This window comes from Gobius niger, assembly GCF_951799975.1.
Source record: "Gobius niger genome assembly, contig: SCAFFOLD_98, whole genome shotgun sequence".
NCBI lineage: Eukaryota > Metazoa > Chordata > Actinopteri > Gobiiformes > Gobiidae > Gobius > Gobius niger.
Window position 1 is genome coordinate 1 of NW_027639317.1, and position 16,329 is coordinate 16,329.

Below are 16,329 nucleotides of genomic sequence, written 5' to 3' on the forward strand. Positions count from 1 at the left end.
ACTTGAGCTGCTAAACATTCACTGTTTCTAAAAATAAAAGCAGCTTTTCCACTCGTTTGCAAGAACAAAACAAAACACTGTCAACTTTACAACTCATTAATGATCATCATTATTTTAATGATATTATTATTAGGCCAGAATCTAGTCTAGTTTTTCTGTTTTCTAAATTTGTTTGTCAGATGTTTTGATGAACAAAGTGAGAAAGGTGTTTCTAAAGTAACAGGACTTTCTCTTTCCTTCTGTCCCTGAGCAGAGGAGCGTTCGCTTTGTGTTTCCCAACATTTGGACAAACTTTATTGTGAATGATGCCGTTCATGACCTTGAGTTGGATATTTACAGTGAAGGATTATCTCCACGTTGTTTCATATTGGAAGTATCTTTCACCAACAGCAGCATCACGGATCCATCAGCCACACCTCAGTCATGTTCTGGATTCCTAAACTCTGCTGACTTCAGTGGTTTGTCTGGGTGGATAAAGCTCTGAAGGAGAGACCTTCTGCCTCGCTCGACTATCGCTGAGTCTACGTTGTTTGTAGCGGAGTTAGAAGTCTTTCTGTCCCAGTCACCCATTTTCCCAAAAACATTAAAATGTGACTGAGAAGGCTGAAGAAATATGCTGTACATTTCTGCACATAGAATTTCTTACTGGTCTTCCTTTGCAAGAGAAACTCGTTTAAAATAGAACATTTCCTGTGGTCTTACCAGCGGAGTTGAGAGTGTTGGCCGTCTGCCAGCTGAAAAGTTTGGACGGATCCAGGGGATGAAGAGACTGCAAAACATAATATTTAATTTTACAAACACTACCACTCAAAAGTTCAGCAGTGCTACCATGATTAAGATGAGCTCGTCCTTCACGTTGCCCCAGTGGCTTTGAAGTAAATACAGAGGTCAGATTTATCTCTCCCCTTAAATGCACATGACTGTGGCTTTACCTGCAGCAGGTGGTAGACAGAGACGTCCTGAGGAGGGCAGTTTCCTCTGGGCCCAGATGGGAACAGCGCAGCTTTCAGTTTTGGATAAGGAGACAGCGCCATCTTCAGGAGCTGAGGGTCCACTGTCCTCTCAGAGCAGCCCGAGCTCTCGCCTTCAACCAGGACCTGACCACAACAACACACAACAGATTTTAATACTGCATGGAACACCGGCGACTATAGCTATTGTTAACCTCTTAACTCCCGCCTGAAACAGGATCTTTTTAATCACGTCATCAAATTTTTTTTTCATCATTTTTTTGTTGGGTAATCAACTCATTTTTGTAACTTTTTTGTAATTTTTTTTTGTCAATTTTTGTCAAATTTTTATCACATTTTTGTAATTTTTTTGTAATTTTTGTCAAAATTTTTGCATATTTTCATAATTTTTTTATCAATTTTTTGTAATTTTTTTGGTCAAATTTTTATCACATTTTTGTACTTTTTTTGTCATTTTAGTCAATTTTTTTTTTATTTTTTCATCAATTTTATGTTCAATTTTTGTCATTTTTTGTCGCATTTTTGACACTTTTTCGTCAATTTTTTATCACTTTTTTTTTCATTTTTTGTCAATTTTTTTGTCCAATTTTCATCAAATTTTTGTAATTTTTTTGTCATTTGACACTTTTTTTTCATTTTTTCGTCAATTTTGTATCATTTTTTTGTTACATGTTGGTCATTTTTTGCCACATTTTTGTATTTTTTTTTGTCAAATTTTTGTCAAATTTTTGTCAAATTTTTGTCAAATTTTTGTCAAATTTTTGTCACTTTTTGGTCATTTTTTGGTCAATTTTGTCAATTTTCTTTTCATTTTTCATCAATTTCATGTTCAATTTTTGTCATTTTTTTGTCGCATTTTTGACATTTTTTCGTCAATGTTTGTGTCCAATTTTTGACAATTTTTTTTTCATTTTTTCGTCAATTTTGTATCATTTTTTTGTTACATGTTGGTCATTTTTTGCCACATTTTTGTATTTTTTGTCATATTTTTGTAATTTTTTGGTCATTTTTTGGTCAATTTCTTGTGACATTTTTGCCACTTTTTCATCAATTTTTCGTCACTTTTTTGTCACATTTCCATCATTGTTTTCGTCTCAGTTTTGTTGCTATTTTCACAGCTTTTTTCCAGAAGCTTTTGGACTGGGGTAAAGCCAAACTGGAGAAAATGTGCTCGGTTCAGGTTGGAGTTAAGGGGTTAAATTAGGGCTGCATGAGCTTTAGTTTTAGTCATGTTTACTTTTTATTAAATTTAGTCATATCAGGACTTAAAAATGCAAAAATGAAAACCAAAACAAGGCTAAAATGTGACTCAATGGGCCAACTTTACCATTTGAAATTGAGAGCATATTTATAGAAAATCTGCATAAAAACAGTCAAATAAATGTTGCCATGTTGAGTTATGAGTTATTTCTAGTATTGAAGTCATTTTACCCGGTCGATTCCTCCTGGGGCGAACATGATGGAGGCCAGAGCCAGCAGACTGTGCCCCTCCAGCAGCAGGGAGCTGAGCGAGGCCTGGCTGCCCGGCAACAGCACCTGAGCGCTGGTCAGACTGGCCTGGAACAGCAGCCCTGGGTCTGACGGGGAGAGGAAAGTTTTTATTTATTTAGTCTGGCAAAACGCATCTCCCTTCATTCACTACAAGACTCATCTCTGCACACAAGTACGTTAAACGGTTGTACACTGACAAAAAGAAGCACTTACTTTTACTTACTGAATCAATCAATAAGTCTCCTCTTTCCCCCAGGCCTCTAAAACCTGGCAACCCTATCCACTTTTTCTTTTTTTAGTACTGCTACTAACCTCAGTCTTTTACTTCTAATCCAGGGTTTATATACGTAGCAGCAAATCAAATTAAGGCTTTTTTTAGTTTCATTATAATTCTCAAACAATATGCTTTTAACCCCTTGACTCCCACTTGAACCGAGAGCATTTTCTCCAGTTTGGCTTTACCCCAGTCCAAAAGCTTCTGGAAAAAAAGGTGTGAAAATAGCAACAAAACTGCGACAAAAACAATGATGAAGATGTGACAAAAAAGTGAGAAAGCTTTGATAAAAAAGTGACGAAAAATTGATGGAAAAGTGGCAAAAATGTCACAAGAAATTTAAAAAAAAAATGGACGAAAAAATGACAAAAATGTGGCAAAAAATGATTTAAAAAATGACAAAAAATGGGACAAAAAAATGACAAAAATGACAAAAATTTGATAAAAAAAATTGACCAAAAAATGACAAAAATGTGACAAAAAATGACAAAAAAATGACAAAAATGTGACAAAATGTGACAAAAAAACTAGTAAAATGTGATTAAAATTTGACAAAAAAATGCCAAAAAAATAAATAAAAAAATGACCAAAAAAAAGACAAAAAAGTGACAAAAAATGCCAAAAAAAAATGCCAAAAAAGTTACAAAAATGAGTTGAATACCCAACAAAAAAAATATGGAAAAGATTGTGATGACGTGAGGAAAAAGATCCTCTCGGTTCAGGCGGGAGTTAAGAGGTTAAAGGGACTATACAGAGTTTTAAAATGTTCTCACTCAAAAAGTTGTTAATTTGGGTCCGAAGTGCCGTCATGCACGAGCTTAATATAGAACCTGCAGTAACACATATGACATAAGGTGGCAGTAGTGAGTATAAAAATGACAAACTTGCATCTAGTCCCTTTAAGGCCTTGATTTTGGCCCATTGAATGTAATGGCATCGACTACTACTACTCCCCTGTAAACTATGTCTGTCTATCTCAATCTGGAAACATCAGCTCCTCAACTCTAAATTGCGTAAATGGTAAACACATACAATAACCTTGCCACGTAACTTTTCTAAGAAGACATTTGAAATATTTCTGTGATTTAAAATGATGTTTATCACCTGAGAGGTCTTTGGTGATCTCTTGAATTTTCACAAGCATCTCAAACCAGGGGTGGCTCACAAACAAGTTCTGATTGGACAAGACAGAGCAGTTTCTTGGAGTCAATCTAGAAAAAAAGAGAGAAACAACTTTTAAAACAAACTCTATCTCAAAGTTTGGAGAAAGTTAGTTATTTTTCAACGCTGCTGGTTTTTTAGAGGGACAGTAGTAGTGTTACTCCAGAATAATATTACTGAAGTGCAGACCTGTAGTGCTGGAGGTAGGTGTAGAGCAGATACTTGAGGCCGTGGTCCAAACAGAAGTTGATGAAGACGCTGTGGAAGTCCAGACCCTGAGAGGCTCGGTACAGCGGGACCAGACTGGACTGGGACATGACTCCGTCGCTCTGAGCCACGCGCCACAACAGACGCTCCAAATCACACAGCTCCTCCGGGATGAAAACACCCCTCCTGGAATCAGTGTTGGGCAAGTTACTTTAAAACTGCAATATATTCTTTATTAGTAGTTACAGCTTAACCTCTTAACTCCCGCCTGAAGCGAAAGCATTTGCTCCAGTTCAGCTTTACCCAAATCCTGTAGGCCAGTGTAACGCCTCATTTGAAAGCTATGATCTTTCAAATGAGGTGTTTTGTCATTTTTTTGGTCATTTTTTTGTCACATTTTTTGTCATTTTATTGTAATTTTTAGTCACATTTTTGTAATTTTTTGTCATTTTATTGTAATTTTATAGTCATTTTTTGTCTTTTTTTATGTCATTTTTTGTCACATTTTTTCATTTTTTCATCACTTTGTCATCATTTTTTTGGTCATTTTTTGTCTTTTTTGACATTTTTTTTGGTCACATATTTTTGTCACTTTTTTGTAATTTTTTTGTAATTCTTTTTGTCATTTTATTGTCATTTTTTGTCTTTTTTGTCATTTTTTGTCACATTTTCATCATTTTTTCATCATTTTTTTGTCATTTTTTGTCACATTTTTTTGTCATTTTTTTGTCATTTTTTGTCTTTTTTATGTCGTTTTTTTGGTCACATTTTTTTTTGTCTTTTTTTGTCATATTTTTGTCACTTTTTTGTAATTTTTTTGGTCATTTTTTTGTCACATTTTTGTCATTTTTTTGTCCATTTTTTGTCAATTTTTTGTCAATGTTTTCTCACTCTTTTGTCACATTTCCATCATTGTTTTCGTCTCACTTTTGTTGCCATTTTCACAGCTTTTTTCCAGAAGCTTTTGGACTGGGGTAAAGCCAAACTGGAGAAAAAGGTGCTCGGCCCGGGTGGGAGTTAAGGGGTTAAGAACTTGCAGGAGGAAGACATCCAGACCCCCCTTTTAAGTTTACGTAACGTACGAACCGATAATAGAAAGTAGAGCTGGACGATGTGGCGATTATAAAGACCCATGACGATTATTGAGACTGACCAAAGCAGAGATTGCTATTCTATTCACAAGGGGAAAAAATCATCCCATACCAAGAAAACTTTCCGAACCTACCCTAGGCTTTCTGTGCATAATACGCTACAACTGCCTCTGCAACCTATTAGGGTGGTGCACAGTTATATTCAAAAACAATAGATCCTTAATAGTCCTTCAAATTAAAGTTTCCGCACCTGGCCAGTCGATCCAGAATGTCCTCTCTCATAAACGCGCTGCAGGCTGTGCTGCTGTTGACCAGTTCAGGGGTTAACTCCGGCCACTGTGGGGCGCCGCTGCTCTGCACCCACTCCGCCGCACGCTGCTCATCGTGAAGAGACGTCAGGTATCGCCACAACACGGAAGCATCACAGGAGGTCAGCTCTAGGACAGCAACAAACCAGGAAGTAAAGGAAAGTCAAATTCTAACATCAATTTCCATCACATATAATAGGGCTGCTTGATTATTGAAAAAATAATAATCACGATTATTTTTGTCATAATTGAAATCACGATTATTCAAACGATTATTTGTTGCCTTTAAAAAAAATCCATCAAAAAAGTGACAAAAATCCATCAAAAAAAAGACAAAAATCCATCAAAAAAAAGACAAAAATCCATCAAAAAAATTACAAAAATCCATCAAAAAAATTACAAAAATCCATCAAAAAAAGACAAAAATCCATTAAAAAAAAAAGACAAAAATCCATCAAAAAAATGACAAAAATCCATCAAAAAAAAGACAAAAATCCATCAAAAAAATTACAAAAATCCATCAAAAAAATTACAAAAATCCATAAAAAAAGACAAAAATCCATAAAAAAAATTACAAAAATCCATCAAAAAAATTACAAAAATCCATCCAAAAAAAGACAAAAATCCATAAAAAAATGACAAAAATCCATCCAAAAAATGACAAAAATCCATAAAAAAAGTGACAAAAATCCATCCAAAAAATGACAAAAATCCATCAAAAGAAATGACAAAAATCCATCAAAAAAGTGACAAAAATCCAGCAGATAAAAGAATCCAGCAAAAAAGTGACAAAAAATGAAAAAATTAAAAATTAGAAAAAAAAAATGAAAAAAAAAAAAAGAAAAAAAAAAAAAAAGTATTATAATCGATTTTTTGCGATTATGCTAATTTTGTAATCATTTACTGTTGTAATCGAAATCGTCATCGAATTTCGATTAATTGCACAGCCCTAACATATAACATAAAATTAAGACTATTGTGAATCAATCTCCCACATGAACAGATACAGTAACAGCCCTGACCTGAATGCCTGAGCCGGGACAGGAAGATTTCCATCTGGCTGCTTTGGTCCCAGTTTTTGACCCAGTCCAGCCTCACAGTGACCCACAAACCAGAATCCTCAAACCGTCTGTGCACCGTGAGATCCTTGGTGACCTCTTCGCTCGTCTCTGCAGTGTTGACCATGTGTAGAGCCCTGCAAAACACCACGTTATTAGACAATATGCAGGAAGCCAAATGTCTTTCTTTTCCAAACTCTAGGGCTGCGTCCGAAACGAGCAGATTGGTAAGAGCTCTTACGCCAAACCCGATGTGCGTCACCGTCCGCCATGACAAGATGCTTCCGAATTGGTCTGTCAGGTAGGAAGGAGTTAGGAAAAGGAGCCTTGATGCTAACTATCATAGCCACTTTAGCATAGGGACCTCTGATGCTAACTATCATAGCCACTTTAGCATAGGGACCTCTGGTGCTAACTATCATAGCCACTTTAGCATAGGGACCTCTGATGCTAACTATCATAGCCACTTTAACATAAGGGCCTCTGGTGCTAACTATCATGGCCACTTTAGCATAGGGACCTCTGATGCTAACTATCATAGCCACTTTAGCATAGGGACCTCTGGTGCTAACTATCATAGCCACTTTAGCATAGGGACCTCTGATGCTAACTATCATAGCCACTTTAGCATAGGGACCTCTGGTGCTAACTATCATAGCCACTTTAGCATAGGGACCTCTGGTGCTAACTATCATAGCCACTTTAGCATAGGGACCTCTGATGCTAACTATCATAGCCACTTTAGCATAGGGACCTCTGGTGCTAACTATTATAGCCACTTTAGCATAAGGACCTCTGATGCTAACTATCATAGCCACTTTAGCATAGGGACCTCTGGTGCTAACTATTATAGCCACTTTAGTATAAGGACCTCTGATGCTAACTATCATAGCCACTTTAGCATAGGGACCTCTGGTGCTAACTATTATAGCCACTTTAGCATAAGGACCTCTGATGCTAACTATTATAGCCACTTTAGCATAAGGACCTCTGATGCTAACTATTATAGCCACTTTAGCATAGGGACCTCTGATGCTAACTATCATAGCCACTTTAGCATAGGGACCTCTGGTGCTAACTATTATAGCCACTTTAGCATAAGGACCTCTGATGCTAACTATTATAGCCACTTTAGCATAAGGACCTCTGATGCTAACTATCATAGCCACTTTAGCATAGGGACCTCTGATGCTAACTATCATAGCCACTTTAGCATAGGGACCTCTGATGCTAACTATCATAGCCACTTTAGCATAGGGACCTCTGGTGCTAACTATCATGGCCACTTTAGCATAGGGACCTCTGATGCTAACTATCATAGCCACTTTAGCATAGGGACCTCTGGTGCTAACTATCATAGCCACTTTAGCATAGGGACCTCTGATGCTAACTATCATAGCCACTTTAGCATAGGGACCTCTGATGCTACCTATCATAGCCAATTTAGCATAGGGACCTCTGATGCTACCTATCATAGCCAATTTAGCATAGGGACCTCTGATGCTAACTGTGCTGTCTCCCAAGGACTTTTGGTTATTTTGAAGTGTTGCACTGCCCTCTAGTGGGGAGTCTGTTCACGTCATGTTTTGGCAAAAAAGGAAGTTGTTCGGCCGCCATCTTTGTTGTGCAAAGTCATGAACAGAAGCAGTAGTTGCTCTTGGTCTTCCTTACATCTGCCACGGAGCTTTTGAGAGCATATGCCTGTAAGTGTGTTCTTGAAGGTCTTGTGTATCTTCAGGTGTAATTTTGATGGTTTGTTATGTTAATTAGTCGCGATAGTTATGCTAATTAGCCGCGGCTAAGCTAGCTGACATTTTCTATTGTTTTTGCAGGTTTATGATAGCTGCAGCTACTTTTTTCTGTTACAGACGTTTTTAAGCTATGTTTGTGATACTGTCAGCTGTTTCCATGCAAATATTGACTCCATCTTTATGTTTCTTTATTTTCAGTTTTACAAAACCTTTGAATGGAGCAATAAAAGTGACCCTACATTGCCTTCATGTCAAGTCTGTTAGATATCTGCCAAACTACACACTACATACGTTTAGAGAGGGCAGAATACTAACTATCATAGCCACTTTAGCATAGGGACCTCTGGTGCTAACTATCATAGCCACTTTAGCATAGGGACCTCTGGTGCTAACTATCATAGTCACTTTAGCATAGGAACCTCTGATGCTAACTATCATAGCCACTTTAGCATAGGGACCTCTGATGCTAACTATCATAGCCACTTTAGCATAGGGACCTCTGGTGCTAACTATCATAGCCACTTTAGCATAGGGACCTCTCGTGCTAACTATCATAGCCACTTTAGCATAGGGACCTCTGATGCTAACTATCATAGCCACTTTAGCATAGGGACCTCTGATGCTAACTATCATAGCCACTTTAGCATAGGGACCTCTGATGCTAACTATCATAGCCACTTTAGCATAGGGACCTCTGATGCTAACTATCATAGCCACTTTAGCATAGGGACCTCTGGTGCTAACTATCATAGCCACTTTAGCATAGGGACCTCTCGTGCTAACTATCATAGCCACTTTAGCATAGGGACCTCTCGTGCTAACTATCATAGCCACTTTAGCATAGGGACCTCTGGTGCTAACTATCATAGCCACTTTAGCATAGGGACCTCTCGTGCTAACTATCATAGCCACTTTAGCATAGGGACCTCTGATGCTAACTATCATAGCCACTTTAGCATAGGGACCTCTGGTGCTAACTACCATAGCCACTTTAGCATAGGGACCTCTGATGCTAACTAACCGGTGATTAGGAGCTATGTGCCATCCCATAAGCCACTGCTCCAAACCCCCCCACCCCACTCGCCCCCACCCTCAGTGATTCATGCACAACCACTGTTGATTGACAGGAGCACATTTAATAATAAAAATAATAATTAAAAATTCAGATTCTGCACAAGCCAAACTTTATAAAAGTGATAAATCCATGTTGTCGTCCCCACAGCTCAGTCACATGTCAGTGTTAAAGAGGAAACTCAGGAAACAGATTAAATGCTTTTGTTTTCATTTAGTAGAAACTTAAGCCACATGGATCATTTGCTGCTGTAGCTTTAAGAAACAGCTGCTGAAATGTTATTTATTTATTTATTTGACAGGGACATTGTAAGTCAACATAGTATAGGCTACAAAACAAGCTTGTTACTTATGCGATGCAAAAAGAGTTTATAGCTAGTGCTAATTTTCAACTCCAATAAAATAACACTAAAGGGAAACCTATGGATCATTTGGATTTTTTCTCCTTAAATGTCTTTGTTTGGACACTATGTTGTTGTTGGACACTAGGGGGCGACATGCACTTTTGTTTGGCCTGCACTCCACCAATAACTTTAAAGAAGAAGAAAAACAGCTGTCGGTGATGTCACTTCCCTTTCCCCTGTTTAAGGACGGACGGATTGTTCAAAATGCAGCTGAAGCTCTAGTTCCCGAACTGCACAGATCTAACAGTCGACCCATGAAAGGTTAAGGAGTTAGTTGCTCGTGTTAGAGCTTAGAGGCTGTAATGTGATGGTTTCAGACGGAGCCCAACTTTACCTCGGAGTCGGTGTCTTTAATGGACGCTGCATAACGGGAAGTGAACCCAGCTTCTCCATTTCCCTGATGAAGGACAGACTTTTTGCTTCTCCCTCTGTAAAATAACTCCTCCTCAAAAGCTCTTCCACCTGAAAGCACAACCACGAGTCGACAGCAGTTTTAATGAGTCGGAAATGACTTTTGGAAGAATGTTTATGGTTCGCACAGACCGCTCACCACAAACTCTCGGAGGTCTCTGTCGTCCGTGAACAGGGAAATACTGTGGAGCTGCTGCTTCACGCTGAATCCCTAAAACAGACGGAACTGAGGCTGGCTGCACTTCAAGCACAAAGACTGCATAGAAAAACTTTTATGATCACATCCAGAAAGCCTGAACACCCAAGACACCTAATTAATTTAATGAATAGATTATAAGAAGGAATTAGGCGATACGAAAAATATGAAGAGAATAGGCCCTATAGAAAAATATATTGAATACAACATGTCACCTGGGTCAGTGACTAACATAAAGTGTTTTTGAGACAGCCCCAAATATTAAAGAAAGGTTCAATATTTTTATCAAAAAGGCCATTTTACAAAGCGCAGTTGAAGCGCCATCGTCACGCTGGAAATGAAAGGATTTTCTCTTCGTGCTTCGTCACATTTTCCAAGAAAACAGTGAACTACAGGTACATTTACTTTTATAAAAGCAATACTTTTGATTAGGATATTCTTTAAACGAGCGTGTGGTCAGTCAGACTGGCTCTTCCTGGGAGAGTGGCCGGGTTTAGAGGCGCTTCCCTCGGTCAGTCTGCGCAGACGCCTCGGCTCAGTTACCGGTGTTGGAGCCGCTCAGAGAGTGGCCGGGTTTAGAGGCGCCTCCCTCGGTCAGTCTGCGCAGACGCCTCGGCTCAGTTACCGGTGTTGGAGCCGCTCAGAGAGTAGCCGGGTTTAGAGCCGCTTCCCTCAGTCAGTCTGAGCAGACGCCAAGGCTTAGTTATCGGTGTTGGAGCCGCTCAGAGAGTGGCCGGGTTTAGAGGCGCTTCCCTCGGTCAGTCTGCGCAGACGCCCCGGCTCAGTTACCGGTGTTGGAGCCGCTCTCGAGCGCGGCAGAGCTGGGTCCATGTTCAGTCGATTTGCCCTCCGTAATATTTCATCGGTGACAGACCTAATCATTATTTTACACCTGAAGCCACTTTAAAGCCCAGCCCTCGCTGAGCAGCTGATGTGGTCAGACCTGGAGGAGGAGGGTCATAGATATCGGCTACTTTCTGTCTGAGTTAAAGTGCAGATGAGGCTTGGTCCGCGTGACACCTGCCGCTCTCAATCGTCTCCATGCGCACTTTATATTTGGATTTCAGCTGCATTTTCTCACGTCATTTTTTCATTAGCAATAGCCTCTTTTGGACCCACTAAAGCACTCGTGTAGCTCTGCCTAAATGTAGATTGTTATTGATGATAAGCCACGTTGATAATGTATATATACTTTTAATGGCCGGTAATTCCTATAAATGGCCGACATTGTACGACCCAGCCGGCCAAAGTGGCCGAAAACAAAAAAGTCTAGCGGAACCTCTGATCGCGTCTCCATAAAGTCTTCATACAGTGAGTGGCCCGTTACGGTGAAGAGCAGTACCATGTTTGTGAGCAGAGCGGTGGCCGTGTGCAGGTCTCGTTGTTGCAGACTGGAGTAAACCTGCCCGAGCCCCTCCCTCCTCAGCGCCACGAGCCTGTGCTCCGATTGGCCCCTGCGCCTCAGCACTTCCTGCGCTCGAGGAATCTGATTGGTCAAGATAGAGGTGCGGACCACTTCCTGTAAAAGTGAATACATAAACGGTTATTAGCAACTGTGCGACTGTGGCACATCCAAGGAGCCAAAATGGGCGGAATGTCTTGCCCAAGGACACAACAAGAGCAGGCCAGGGCGTAATTTGAACATCCAAAGTTCAGATAAAGGACGACTGCTCCATTAGCCCCACAGAAAAAACTGAAAACTGTGATTAACCTCTTAACTCCCGCCTGAACCAAGAGGATATTTTTCCTCACGTCATCAGATTTTTTTTCCATTATATTTTGGCGGGTATTCAACTCATTTTTGCAACTTTTTTGTCATTTTTTGACTTTTTTTTTGTCATTTTTTGTCACATTTGTGTCATTTTTTCATCAATTTTTTTTTTTTCACATTTTTGTAATTTTTTTTGTCACATTTTTGTCACTTTTTTGTCAATTTTTTGTCAATTTTTTTTAGTTTTTTGGTAAAAAATTTATCACATTTTTGTCATCTTTTTGTCATTTTTTTAATCACATTTTTGTAATTTTTTCTCAATTTTTTGTAATTTTTTTTGTCAAATTTTTATCACATTTTTGTAATTTTTTGTCACTTTTTTTTGTCATTTTATTGTCCAATTTTTGGTCAAATTTTTATCACATTTTTGTCATTTTTTTGTCACATTTTGTCACATTTTTGTCACATTTTTATCACATTTTTGTGATTTTTTTGTCACATTTTGTCACATTTTTGTCATTTTTTTGTCAAATTTTTGTCACATTTTTGTCAATTTTTTGTCATTTTTTTGTCATTTTTTGGACAATTTTTCGTCACTTTTTTGTCAATGTTTTCTCACTTATTTTGTCACATTTCCATCATTGTTTTCATCTCTGTTTTGTCTCTATTGTCATAGCTTTTTTCCAGAAGCTTTTGAACTGGGGTAAAGCCAAACTGGAGAAAATGTGCTCGGTTCAGGTGGGAATTAAGGGGTTAAAGGTGCGTCACCTGTACAGACAGCTGGTCCCACTTGTCTCCTGTTCCCTCCTCACTCCTGGAGTCGCCGGAGCCTGAGGAGGAGTCGCTCTTCACGGGCCAGGGGAACCTCTTCATGAAGCACCTCAGCTGAGTCAGGTAACCATCCAGGACGTCCACGCAGCTGCGCACGTCTGCACTGTCGCCTGAGCAAAGTGCATGACAGACACACCGTGATGCAATAACAAAAGGTTTCAATGTCAATGTTTTCTCACAAAAAAGTGAGAAAACATTGACAAAAAAGTGACGAAAAATGTATGAAAAAGTGGCAAAGATGTCACAAAAATGTCACAGAAATTCACAAAAAATTGACGAAAAAATACAAAAATGTGATAAAAATGGGACAAAAAATATGACAAAAATGTGACAAAAATTTGATTAAAAAATGACGAAAAAATTACAAAAAATGACAAAAATATAACAAAAAAATGACAAAGAAATGACAAAAATTTGATAAAAATTGACGAAAAAATGACAAAAATGTGACAAAATGAGACAAAAAAATCACAAAAAAAATGACAAAAAATTGACAACAAAAAAAAGAAAAAAAAAGTTACAAAAATGAGTTGAATAATAATAATAATGATGGAAAAAAATCTGATAACGTGAGGAAAAAGATCCTGAGCTTACAGTTGTGGTCTGACAGCAGGGCTCTGATCTGGGAGTGGAGGAAGCTCAGGGTGATGTTGAGCAGTTGTTCAGAAAACTGTCGGCTCTGGGCCTCACTGTTGGAGTCTCTGACCGACGAACACAGCAGGTCCAAGGCCGGGCACAACTGCTGCACCCCTGCATCAATCAAACAGGTAATAAAAAATGTTTATGTAATGTTTATGTAACCCCACTATCAAAGACTATCTCGAACAGTCGTCAGTGGGACTTACTTTCTGTGAGGCTGAGGCCGGATCCTGTTTCAGAAGAGCTCAGGACATTTTCTTTGCTCTTCAGGTAGAAGTCCACGGTGTCGAGCTGTCGGTTCTTCAGCCCTGCCTTTTACACAAACAGTATTTATTTCAAACTAGAATGTGGCAAAAAAGTTGACAGTTTGAACCCAAAATCGATTACTGTGGCACTAACAAAGATGGAGGAGACGCCATACCTGCAGGGAGTGGACGGGGATGGAGCAGCGCCCCCAGTTGTTCAGATTACAAACTGCGTCCACTGTGGCTGCGCTGCCGAACAGCATCAACCTGGTCAGTAAGTCCTGCTGCGAAACAGAGAAAAGGACCTGGAACAGACCAGAACCTGGAGAGAGACAAAAAATATATAAAAAATGTATATTTTATGTATTATTATACTACATCACTACATCGGGTAATCACAGTAACAAGCTTCTACATGTTTGACCCCTTAACTCCCACCTGAACCGAGCACATTTTCTCCAGTTTGGCTTTACCCCAGTCCAAAAGCTTCTGGAAAAAAGGTGTGAAAATAGCGACAAAACTGAGACGAAAACAATAATGAAAAAGTGACAAAAATGTCACAAAAATGTCACAAGAAATTGACAAAAAATTGACGAAAAAATACAAAAAATGTGACAAAAAAATGTCAAAAATGTGACAAAAATGTGATAAAAAATTGACAAAAAAATGTCAAAAATGTGACAAAAAATGACAAAAATTTGATAAAAAATGAGAGAAAAAATGACAAAAAATGTGAGAAAAAATGACAAAAAAATTACAAAAATGTGACAAAAAAATGACAAAAATTTGTTCAAAAATTGACGAAAAAAATGACAAAAATGTGACAAAAAAATTACAAAAATGTGACAAAATGTGATAAAAATTTGACATAAAATGACAAAAATGTGACAAAAAATGACAAAAGCCTCTACATGTTTGACCCTTTAACTCCCACCTGAACCGAGCACATTTTCTCCAGTTTGGCTTCTGGAAAAAAGGTGTGAAAATAGCAACAAAACTGAGACGAAAACAATGATGGAAATGTGACAAAAAAGTGAGAAAACATTGATGAAAAAGTGACAAAAATGTCACAAAAATGTCACAAGAAATTGACAAAAAATTGACAAAAAAATGACAAAAATGTGACAAAAATGTGATAAAAAATCCAGTAAAAAAATTACAAAAATCCAGCAGAAAAAGACTAAAATCCAGCAAAAAAATTACAAAAATCCACCAAAAAAGTGACAATAATCCAGCAGAAAAAAGACAAAAATCCAGCAAAAAAAGACAAAAATCCATCAAAAAAAAAGAAGACAAAAATCCAGCAAAAAAAGACAAAAATCCAACAGAAAAAATACAAAATTCCAGCAAAAAAGAGACGGAAGAGTAGCAAAAAAGTAATAAAAAAAGAGACAAAAACACATAAGGGAAATAAAAGTGACGACAATGGCAAAGAGGAGAGAATGGATTTGGTTGGTGATAAGAGGTTAAAGGAAAATCATGTAACAATCATGTAACATTCTTTAGACCCAGAGATTTACAATATTCTGAGTAATTTGTTATTATTTTACAGCTAAGCTTACATAAAAAGCAACATTTAGGCTAAGTACTGGTTTAAAGTCAAATAATGTAGCAAAGAAATGTACTTATTTGTATTTTGGGTTTTGTATATAATATCTTACTTTTCAGCAGCAGCACGTGTTGCTTCTCTCCACGGCGCCGCACGGGAGCCGCCTCGCCCTCCGCCGCGTGGTAGCTCACGTTCCCGGACTCGAACTCCCACAATGCCACGGTGGTTTGAGCGTTTCCGGGGGTGACGAAGGTGAACAGAGCGGAGAACTCGGACACGGCGAGGAGAGAGGCGGAGCAGGTGTCGGGAACGGAGAGAGACCGGGTCAGGCCTTTGGGCGGCACTCGGCTTCGCTCCGGGAGAGGTGCATGATGGGCGCTGAGGTGAGGCAGGCCCGACCACCAGGGGGCGTCGGACGGAGGGGAGCGGGAGGGAGGGGGTGAAGCGTCCCGGGCCGCGGAGTACATGGAGGCCATACGCGACTCCCATGAGCTGGAGAAGAAGAGAAATAATAACACTAAAGTAAAGGTTTGCGAGGTTGTCGACTAGACTTAGTTGTTTAGGATGTTAGTAGTAGTAGTAATTCTTTTTAGACATACTTCGTCCTACCGAGTGTTCTGTTTATTTTGGTCCATTCTACAAAATGTACAAATGTAAAAAGTTGCTGTGTCATGCAGTGTTAATTTCGTCGACTAAAATATTTTGTCTTAATTTTAGTCAAAGTGATATTTTTGTGACTAAAAATGGACTAAAACTAAATTAAAAGTTGTTCATGAGACAAAAACTGTGACTAAAATGTCCAGATGTTTTAGTCAACTAAAATAAGACTAAATAAAAAATCATCCAAACTTCTATTGAGCGTCTGAAAGAGCCTCAGATGTAAATTCTCTGCCAAAGGATCAGCTCTGAGCTTTGTTCATGTGGAGCAGCCTCTACATGTCACAAAAATGTCACAAGAAA

The 16,329-nt window shown here is 38.6% G+C and overlaps 1 protein-coding gene across 1 annotated transcript in view; it reads right to left on the reverse strand.

Annotated features, from left to right (window-relative positions):
- Nucleotides 1-702: 702 nt before the first annotated feature.
- LOC306982587 (spatacsin-like) overlaps nt 703-16,329 on the reverse strand; it is a gene marked incomplete at its 3' end in the record, with an annotated part of 28,416 nt that continues 12,789 nt past the window's right edge. Inside the window, exons 6-20 of the mRNA XM_079583052.1 lie at nt 15,482-15,861; nt 13,997-14,142; nt 13,782-13,887; nt 13,531-13,686; nt 12,874-13,046; nt 11,737-11,913; nt 10,338-10,409; nt 10,122-10,249; nt 6,526-6,698; nt 5,446-5,632; nt 4,087-4,290; nt 3,841-3,947; nt 2,403-2,548; nt 933-1,097; nt 703-769 (exon numbers count right to left, since the gene is read on the reverse strand). Coding sequence (XP_079439178.1) covers nt 703-769; nt 933-1,097; nt 2,403-2,548; nt 3,841-3,947; nt 4,087-4,290; nt 5,446-5,632; nt 6,526-6,698; nt 10,122-10,249; nt 10,338-10,409; nt 11,737-11,913; nt 12,874-13,046; nt 13,531-13,686; nt 13,782-13,887; nt 13,997-14,142; nt 15,482-15,861 — 2,387 coding nt within the window. The remainder of the gene's footprint in view (nt 770-932; nt 1,098-2,402; nt 2,549-3,840; nt 3,948-4,086; nt 4,291-5,445; nt 5,633-6,525; nt 6,699-10,121; nt 10,250-10,337; nt 10,410-11,736; nt 11,914-12,873; nt 13,047-13,530; nt 13,687-13,781; nt 13,888-13,996; nt 14,143-15,481; nt 15,862-16,329) is intronic.